Genomic DNA, 10,438 nt, shown 5'->3' on the forward strand with positions numbered 1-10,438 from the left:
GCGCAGAACCCATGCGCAAAGATTCGTCGCAGACGCAGTTTTTCGTGAATCGTTGTTCGTTAACACAGTTTCTTTTTTTCTTTTTTTCTTTTTTTTAAATAAATAAAAGTTACGTTGTCGTATCACCTTGAAACGTTTCTTTCTTTACTTTCTCACCAACTCCTCTCAATACACCACAGACCGTGAGAATTTTTTTCGGCTCCCAAGGGGTTCGCTCACTAATCGGGCGCTAATTTGCTTGATGCCGTAAGGAAACAGACGGGAGGATCTTACTAATTCGAGCCAGTAGACCGTAAAAATTCACTGGTTTTCTAGCACCGTATATGGTATTCTCGTTTAATAGAGAACGCAATCGGTTATTTACATGGCAAATTTGTTCGCGGTCTCAATGAAAATTTATGCTAATCGATTTAATGTCATGGGTTCATGATTCGTTTTTAATGATTCAATCAAGATTAAGTATTGTAAGATTACACCTACTCGAATTCAAATGACACGGGTTACCCTAGTTCTTTCTATTTTTTTATTATACATATTCTAATACCTGTGATAGATCCATAATATTAATTGACTCAATTTCACGTCAAAATCGATGATCGTCGATCACGTTTAGATTGATCACGAGGCATTCTTTAAAGAGGCCGAGAAATTTTTCGTGTTCCATCGGAAGAGATGAGGTCAACGTTATTTTCTAATAGATGAAACACTCGACGAAACTACACACATACATATCTGATAGTTCGAATAATTAAGTTTCCACGTTGATTCTCGTGATTCCTATAAAGGCATTGGGTTCACGCCTACGCTCAATTCCTTTTCGACTCTTGTGTGACTAGGATTCCGTGATTGCAAAGCTGTTTTAGCGTTTAATGATGTTTTTTTCAACGTACGTATGTAAAACTTGTCAAGGATCACTATGATACTATTAATAAATGATAACTTGATATCTGATACATTTTTTTTGCATTCGAAATATTGACTAACGTTTGACTGATGTAATCGTATAATTTTACATGTTGTATAATTTTACACGATACGATACGAGTATTTTATTTTATTATTACTTCATAAAAATTTAACTAAGATATCAATATAGACCATTTCCGCGTATATTTACTTTGATTTTAAATTTTTGTAATTACTTTTATAACTAATTTTATATCGCCTGTATAACAATGCCATCTAGTAATAATAAAAAATAACAATATATAAAGTTATTGTTATCAGAAATCGGTAATGATGTACTCTACTTTATTTTTTAATATTATTTAGAATAAGAAGTTTTTTATATTTTTCATTAAAAAAGTTTTTAATAATTTCAGTTCTTGATTGAAAGTTCTTCACAATTTTTAAATTATTTTTCTAATATCTGTATGTTCTTATTTATATACCATACCATTGAAATTTGACGTTATGTTTTTCATTTCTTTTTCATTTCATTTTTAATTTCGTAACATGTATCCAATTTAAATGAGTAAAAATTTAATCTTTATATTTGGAAATTTCAAATTCATGTCTTATTTCTCAAAATTATAAAATGTAATTTCATCGATCGCGATTAGAGGGGGCGGATTTTCATGCTCGATCGGTACAAACATCATTGTTCGCCATAATAGAAAATAACCCACATGTTGCCTCTCTGTTTTTGTTCTGTTATTCGATCAGCTGATCAACTATGGAGACTTCAATCCTAAACGCGGTAAGTGTCTTCGTGCTTTCTTATACGTCTTATCATTATGCACAACCGACAATTTTATCTTCGTTATATGTTAATTAATATATAAACGAACATTCTTTACCACGTACAGTGTTTCTTTGTGTAAGTTACTGAATTCGATTTTACAAAAACATGCGACTGTGCAAGTTACGTCGTATTGATATTGAATTATCGAATGTCATATGTTAATTTTCGAGATTTTTTTCATATTATTTGTTCTTATTTCTTAGATTTCTTTGTACAAATATTGATATTATTTTTTTCCACGAAAGGCACACGAAAAACAAAGAAGAGCGGATGCATTGTTGCAAGAAGGTCGTTTTGAAGAGGCAGCCGAGTGTCATGAAACAGTAGCCAGTCTCTTAGAAGAAGCACATGTACAACTTGAATCTAATTTTTTTAATTTGAAAACTTCCCGTTTATCTAGTCAACCACCACCATTCACACCATTTACACCACCATTTGTAATCTCTTCTTTTCAATCATTCATCACTTTGGAATCTCTTGCTCTTCAACGTGATTATCACAAAAGACAAGCTGCTGTAGTTAGGTGAGTAATGAAATTAATCCTTATTTTTTATATATAAAATATGAATCGTAAATATTTATTGAAAAATTCTTATCCTAGAATGAAACAAGCTCAATACGAAGAGTACAAAGCCACATTGGAAAACCAAAGAAAAGAAATTCTTAGCAAACAAGTATCTAAACAAGTTGAAAAGGATACATCTGAATTTACAAGTGATAAATTCGATGGATCTCTACGGCAAGCTATATATAGAACAATCGAAGAGCAGGATAGCCTTTTGACTTTAATCTCATTACCTAATAGCGAAGAAAAAGCTTTTAAATATCCAAAGGATGCTAGTACTGTTATTGAGGAACTGAAAACTGCTAATTGCCAATTACGTTGTCTAGTTGGGAGTTTGCTAAACCAACTGGAGGCAAAAGAAGAAGAAGTGAGGCAATTGACCGAACAACTTCATGCTGCTAACCTTAATGATGAAAGTAGATTAGACAATGCTTTAAGGCTTGCACCTCTGCCACCTTTAACTCCTCTAGAAATGCCTCTTTTTGACTTCACGTCAACATAAAGTATTATGTGATGAGTGTGATTTTTCTATTGAAATTTTTCATCAAATAAGATATAAAAACGATATATATATGTATATATATATATGAAATCAGATCTGTAATAGTACAAAGATTAACGCGAATATTGCTGCAGTATTCACTTTCTTACCGCAGAATTTTAAAGTTTAAGTGTGCTATAAATATAATATTTTATAACCTTGATAAAAAATAATTATATAATCACACTGACGAATAGCGTATTAGTACTTATTCTCGTTCGTTTAGTATCGTTCAAAGGGATCAAAATACATATCAGTTACGTAGAAGCGATATAAAAAAAAAAAAGAAAAATTCTGTATTTAGTTTATGAGTGAAATTTGCAATATCATGCGTCTATATATATATATGTATGTGAATAATAAAGCAGTTGATTTATCGATTAAAATACTGCCATTTATTATTAGATGTTTGTAGATAGAGACAAAATAGTACAATAAGTTACATACGTTTATCCTGGAATTGTACAAAGTTGTGAAACTATACCTAACCGTTGTTAATCCGCAATACCGTTGCAATTGTCGTGTTTCGGTTTGTTCTAGAAGTTACTCTTGAATATGCAGTGGCCGTTTAAAAAAATATTGTTATTTGAAAAACATGTAATGTTGCGCAATAAACAATATACCGAATCTACGAAACTACGATTTCTTATTACAAACTGTTATATTCGCTCGAAGATCTCTTCTCGATAAATGTCAATTTTTAACGTTATCGATACGATGAAAAATTTGACGCTCTTACCTGATAAACGAACACATTCAATATCTTCTAAATTCGCCACTTTGACAAATGTACAAAAATGATACGTAAATAGTAAACGGGGAAAAAAGAAAAAAAAAAAAGAAGAGAAAAAAAATTATACAAAATAATGATCAAAATTTTTAGTGCAATTTCACAATATTCAAACGATGAAGTGTTACCGTTTGTTCGTCCAAAATGGGAATCTATTGGAAATTTATAATTCGGAATATGGTTGAGCAATGGATGGATCAGGTGAAATATTAACAATTTTCATAGGGCAGGCTGGCACGCAATTAGCAAATGCCTGTTGGGAATTATTTTGTCTGGAACATGGCGTGTCCCCCAATGGCTGTCTTCGCCAAGGTTATTATCCAACGGATCCTACTATGTGCGCCTTCTTTTCAGAGTCGCAAGTAAGCAAGTGTATTATACGTGATAAAAGTATCATTGGACTCGATCCAAAGGATTTATTCATATTTTTTTTTAGGTAAGAAAGCTGACCCCGCGAACGATGATCATTGATCTGGAGCCAAGTGTGATCGACGAGATTAAAACGGGCGATTACAAGCAACTGTTCAGCCCGGACTCGTTGATCACCGGAAAACAAGACGCCTCGAACAATTACGCGAGAGGTTACTACACGATCGGTAGAGAGGCGATTCCTCTCGTGTTGAGTCGTATTTCCAAGATGTGGGAAGCGTGCTCGAAGCCGGTTGGATTCATCGTATTCAGGTAAATCAGTTTTAATGAATTTAGATTAGAAATTACAATCCCCACTCGCAAAAGTTCAATCAATTTTACGTGAATAGATCGATAAGCGGCGGTACCGGAAGCGGTTTTGCCTCCTTGCTGCTTCAACAATTATCAGCGGATTATCCGAAAACGATCACCCTGGATTTCGTTATTTATCCATCCCCCAACATATCTGCAGTTATCGTGGAACCGTACAACGCGTTATTCTCTACCCATAGTTCATTGGATCACGTGGACTGCTCCTTCCTCGTTGACAACGAAGCTCTGTACAACATCTGTGCCAGGTATTGAATGAAATCTAGAAAAATATCGTTAATTTGTCATCGTCTCATCATTATCGTTTCCCAAACAGCAATTTGGACGTGAACGATCCAACTTTCACCAATTTAAATCGACTGCTAGCTCAAATTACATCCAGCGTCACGGCTTCGATGAGGTTCGAGAGCGCTGTGAACGTTAGCCTCCAAGAATTGCAAACCAATTTGGTACCTTATCCAAGAATTCATTTCTCCTTGACCACGTACGCCCCCCTGATCTCTCCTAGAAGGGGTTTGTACGCTGAAATTACCACCCAGCGGATCACCAACGATTGTTTCATACCTTCGAATCAGGTGGAGCGAAAATATTTAGATATTTTTTTTCAAAAGGCAACATGTCATCGTTTTTTTAACGCGTCAATCAATTTTTAGATGTTGTCGATCGATCCACGTATTGGAGCTTATACCAGTTGTTGTTTACTTTATCGTGGAGATGTGAGCGCAAATGACGTTAACAGAACGATCGCGTCACTGAAAGGGGCAAAGTCGATTCGTTTCGTCACTTGGTCTCCGACCGGGTTCAAAGTACATATTTACGATTCTCTGTGTATAATATTTTTTTTTCTTTCTTTTTCTTTTACGTATAATTTTCCATTTTGAAACAAATACCACGCGAATATGGGATACATATCGTTATAAAATGATACAGCAAAATTGCTAGATCGCTGTGTTGATATATTTCCAATTACTGTGGAAAAAGTGGCGGTACGTTGAACCGTTGAATAGATAATGTAAGTTTTTCTCTTCTTGAACTGCGAAGTCTGTTTAGTCTTACGTTATGAAAATAAACGATTCGTATCATTCTCTGTGTAAACAAGAACAGAACTTGATATGAAATGGAACGAAATAGTTTTAGGGATTTATTGGAAAAAAGAAATAAATGCATTCGTAGGTAGGTATTAACTATCAGCCAACCACGACCGTGCCTGGCGGTGATCTGGCAAAATCGAACAGGACGGTGGTGATGATCAGCAACAACACAGCTATGAGACACAGATGGTCGATGCTCACCCGGAAATACGACTTGATGTACCAGAAAAGAGCTTTCTTTCATCATTACATAGGGGAGGGTATGGAGGAGGATTTTTTCAAAGAGGCACGGGAGGACATGATGACTCTGATCAATGATTACAAAGAGATCGAGAAGTGATCCTCAAGCTTCTTCGCTCGAGAATTTCCAATTTAATAATGTTTCTCTTGCGTGGGGATCTCTCTCGTGCGAGATAAAGATTCGCTGTACTTTCTTTCAACAAGGTACAAAAAAAGGTGGTAAATAGAGGAACAAAGAATTTCAAAATATTTGCTGCAACCGTGGTACGGTTGAAGGAGCGTTTGATTTATTTCTATTATTTCAGAGGAGAAGAAGAAAGTGTGATTGCACGAGATAAGAAAGAATCGCGCGAAGATAAACGGACAGCCAGTGGTAGACTCGCTGGCACCAATGGGTACAACACGAGCGATCGTGTAATATTGACTTTCACCGTTACATTTGGCACCGACATACAGACCATCGATAAGGAATCACGCACTTTTCGATCTGAACCTGTGGATACCTGCATGTTCCACACTATCGAACAAGCATATAACAAAATTAGGCCTTGTTGTATTCGTGTAAACGACGTGCTAATGATAAGCGGTATCGGGTGATTGGTATCCCCTGACGATATCATTCGCTGTCATCCGCTTTGTTCTGGATATAATCGGTCATTTATCTTCGTTATCTTCCAACAATTATTAAAAATTTCGAAAAAATAAACAGGAAAATCGTGAGATATTATAACGAAGGAGCAACAACATCCTTATTATTATATCGCGGCTATAAAGTGTACAAAACGTCAAAAAAAAATATACCGATTTCAAAAACTTACAATAAAATAAAAAATCGTATTCTGCCTTTTCACGATTAAAAAAAAAACTCTTCCCCTCGAAATTTCTTCCCTGAAATAAATTAATCTGTTTCTTTCATCGTGATCGAATTCGATATTTCCTTTCGTTCCAATCTCTGAATCCAGATCGATTGAGAGATATCGGAAACCCGATTTCGATCGAGAAACTCGTGTTACCGATAACGCGAACACGATAAATGCGTCCCGATCGGCGAATAATCGAACGAAGGATCACGGCTCCCCAACGAAGATATAACCACTCGAAAACATTATCGTTCACGCATTGCTCTCGACCAAGTGTGTACACAAGAAGTTCATTACGCATTACATAATTTTCCTCCAACGCAATTGTACACCTCTCATTCTACTCCCCTTCCAATTTATCCGTCCAACCTTGATTTCGGTGTACGAACGGTGTTGTGTACATACCTCCGCAAACATGGATCGGTTATTAATGGGAATGGCAGACAGATAGGAGAGGAAGAAGCGTGGCACGAGCTCCGCTTTTATCGAAATCGACGATCGTCTATCTCGATCACGTCGTCCCCTCTCCACTTCCCTCCGCGACGCCACGAAAGTTTCACGTGAATCATATTGACCGTCTTTCTCTCTCTCACTCTCTCTCTCGGCCACGTATCATTGCATCGCCTTCTTTGCACGCGTTTACACGCATCGTTTTCTTTTCCAATTACGTAGCGTTGCGGCCCCAATGAACTTGACGACGATTTCTTTCTTCCGTCGAATTAAATTTTCCATCGATCGTCCACTGATGCAACTTTTCTTCTTTCGTTCTTTTCTTTCTTTCTTTTTTTTTCTTTTTTTTTTTTTAGAAAAACAAGAGCGCATAAATGAGATCGTTCTTAAATATTTCGTCTCTCTCGATCGAATGGGGATTCTTTCTTTCGTCACGAATATTTTTGAAATGTGCGCATCTATGTACGTATTAATGCCTCGAGGATGGGGAAAATTTTTATTCGAATGACCTTCCGACTTCGTAATGCGCGAAAGATGCAAAAAGGAATTCGAGATATTTCCCCCATTTCTTCTCCCTTTCCTCCCTCAATATTCTAATAATTTTCCACTCGAGCACTCCAATTTTTATCCTCTTATCGAGGATTAACGTTAAAAGCATATTTCGAGCAAAACAAAAATATATTATAAAGATGAAAAATGCGTAAATGAAAAACGATATTTTACAGGACGAATCGTAAAGTGATTCGCGCACAATTAGGAAGAAAACTCGTAAAAAATGATACAATGGATTAAATATACGATACGCAGTATCAACAATTAACACCGATAACTGTAAGTGCATCGTATCGTAAGCGAATTAGGGTTGAAGTCAATCCATGGATTTCTTTCGTGGATACGAAAGGAGATAAAAATAAACACTGCTCGTGTTTCCTCTCAAAGTCAGTCTCCCTCTTAAAAAGAAAAAAAAAGAAAAAAAAATACCGATTACAGATTTTTTGCACATATCCCGATCATGTGATCGGAATACACAATCATAACTATTTTACGTGTTAATCTCGAATCAATGACTAATTTTACGATCGTGGCGCGTGTAATTATTAAACGATAAACGAGATGTTTTCCAAGTTATCTTTCTTACCAGAATCTAGAAAACGTGAAAACGTTTTATAGATTTGAACGCATTCAAGAAGTACAAATTTACATAACGATTACTATTCGTGTATTTTCGACGAGGAAAATTATTTTCGACCTTTGTTATCGTTTCCCGTTCACAAATTTAGACACGATTCTTCTCCATTTTTTTACCTTTTCCCAGTAGACAGACGCAACGTTACGAACAAGACGTTAAACGCGTTTCATTATTAACACGCTGTTCCCTGAAAAAGACCCAGGAAGAGCACGCTATATATATATATATATATATATAAATATATGTACGCGTATATTAATTGTGATCAGAGACAAAGTACATCGGAAAGATGCGAAATGTTATCTCTCCTGACAGAGAGGCTATTTTTTTAACGATATACGACTGCGTCAATATATAATTTTCCACGAGCGTGTTAAGCGATCGGGGGAAAATTGTTCGATGATTTATGCGAAGGTATATCGTAACGATGATTTATGAATCGTCGAGTTTTGAGTATTATTCACCCTGGCTTTATTGTTATTAACATTCCTCTGTGTTAGTTTGACAATGAACAATTGAACACCGATATAAAACTCCATATGAAACTCCGAGAAATTATCTATGCGATAAAAGATCTTCTCCTCTTCGACAAAATTGACAAAATCTCGAATTCTCCTTAGAGCGTAAAAAAGAAAAAAAAAAGATTTGGATAAATCGTTTCGAATAATCGAGCGATTTTTCTTTTTTCTTTTTACTTTTCGAGCAAACGAACTCAAGGTCGTGTTATCACAATTCTATTTACTAACATTCCCGATAACGATATTCGATCGTATTAGCATACCGAATTAATCGTCATTATCGTTTCTTTTAATCGGGACTTTTGGTCGTCTGTATTTCGGACCATCGGCCGAATTATTCCAAAAAAATCACCGAACTTGTCGAATATTTATCGATATTCGCGAAAGTAAGAGAAGCATCGACAACGATCGCGAGTGAGTATCGATAGATCAGTCAAAGAGCAGATCGGTTGTTTATCTTAAACTTGTCCACTTCTGAGAACACCGCTTCCCACCACTCGGTTGTTCCAGGATTCGGTGATCACGGTGTGAATGACGCCGACTCGCTGTTATCGCGAGAACCCGTGACGTAGTCTTTATCGTATAAATTATCCACCAGAGGAGGCCGGTTCGTCAGTTCAGCTTTTCTCCTCAAACGATTGTTACAACGAGAAGTAGAGTAAAACAATTCTACTCTATCGTTCCTCTCCAACGAGTCTCCTTCAACCAGCTAACAACTGCACACTTCGAGTGTTTCAACTTGTATACGTACACGCCGTAAACCAATTTTCAGAGAAAGGTGAGCACTTCCGCTTTTTCCGATCAAAATTCTCCGAATTTCAAAAGTTGGATCCGAATCCAGCAACTTTTGAGAATTTAATTTTCTCGAATTCCATTCGTCCGACGATCCTACGACTCCTCGTCTATCGTCTATATTCTATTCCTTTTCTCTCTTTTTTTTCCAGATGCTGATCGGTGGAGCAGTAAGCTACGTAGCTGGGAAGCAGGCGGTTCGCACGGTTTACTGGCGAACGGCGAGCAATGGTCGCCTGTTGAAGACGGCGAAGACCTGCATGTTCCAAGGCCCGCCGAAACCAGCGCCATCCTCCACTTCCGCGTTCGAGGGCCAATCCCACATGGACCCCATACCCAAAGACATCTTCAATCACAGGAATTGAACGACCACTTGTTCGAACATGACCAAAGAACCAAAGAACTGGATAGGGAGGGGCGGGGGGGCAGGGATCGACACTTTGTACATAGCTCTTTAAAGTAATTTAAGTTAATAATATTTGTAAATTGGTAAGAGTTGGTAGTTGATTTAGTTTAAATATACGTATTTATTTTCTTTATCTTTAATCACTTATTCACTTCTATCCAACATTCGTCCAAGCGAACGAAATGTCTCGAAATGTTTACTCGAATTCCCGATGCTCGATCGATTTATCGATGTTTCTCTTTTTCTCTTTCTCCTCTCCTTAATTTTTCAACACGATCGTTCACAGCCTCATTACCAATCCCAGAGTCGAGCGAGTGTATCGTGCAAATAATAATAATAATAATAATAATAATAATAATAATAATAATAACGACGCGCACGAGATTATCGACGTCGTCTAGGTGAACCTAGCGTGCTCCTTTCATACTTGAACTTTGAAATAAGGCCAAACCGCGTTTGCGTCACGAGATTTTTCATTTCTTTTTTTTTTTATTTAAATTACCACCATGGGCAC

The 10,438-nt window shown here is 36.6% G+C and overlaps 3 protein-coding genes across 6 annotated transcripts; all 3 read left to right on the top strand.

Moving 5' to 3' along the window:
* The first annotated feature begins 1,569 nt into the window (after positions 1-1,569).
* Positions 1,570-3,486, top strand: LOC107996268 (nuclear receptor-binding factor 2). Its single transcript, XM_017054232.3, has 3 exons — positions 1,570-1,699; positions 1,990-2,267; positions 2,346-3,486. Exons 1-3 carry the CDS (start codon positions 1,676-1,678, stop codon positions 2,809-2,811), a joined length of 768 nt encoding a protein of 255 aa, XP_016909721.1. The 5' UTR covers positions 1,570-1,675; the 3' UTR covers positions 2,812-3,486.
* Positions 3,487-3,633: 147 nt separating this feature from the next.
* LOC108002505 (tubulin alpha chain-like) lies at positions 3,634-7,380 on the top strand. 4 transcript variants are annotated; one of them, XR_009832935.1, is made up of 7 exons: positions 3,634-4,002; positions 4,077-4,321; positions 4,399-4,626; positions 4,695-4,953; positions 5,032-5,184; positions 5,552-5,928; positions 6,015-7,380. XR_009832935.1 is itself a non-coding variant. In XM_062086192.1 (6 exons), the coding sequence occupies exons 1-6, from the start codon at positions 3,829-3,831 to the stop codon at positions 5,807-5,809; spliced, it is 1,317 nt and encodes a 438-aa protein (XP_061942176.1). In that variant the 5' UTR covers positions 3,634-3,828; the 3' UTR covers positions 5,810-7,380. The 4 variants fall into 4 exon arrangements, 1 of the variants encoding a protein (XP_061942176.1); XR_009832934.1 differs by having other exon boundaries at positions 5,552-5,925; XR_009832933.1 differs by having other exon boundaries at positions 5,552-5,913.
* A 1,227-nt stretch (positions 7,381-8,607) lies between these two features.
* On the top strand, positions 8,608-10,057 carry LOC108002504 (uncharacterized). Its single transcript, XM_017064227.3, has 3 exons — positions 8,608-8,622; positions 9,384-9,504; positions 9,671-10,057. Exons 1-3 carry the CDS (start codon positions 8,608-8,610, stop codon positions 9,979-9,981), a joined length of 447 nt encoding a protein of 148 aa, XP_016919716.2. The 3' UTR covers positions 9,982-10,057.
* The last annotated feature ends 381 nt before the right edge of the window (positions 10,058-10,438 follow it).

This window comes from Apis cerana, linkage group LG15, assembly GCF_029169275.1.
Source record: "Apis cerana isolate GH-2021 linkage group LG15, AcerK_1.0, whole genome shotgun sequence".
Lineage (NCBI taxonomy): Eukaryota > Metazoa > Arthropoda > Insecta > Hymenoptera > Apidae > Apis > Apis cerana.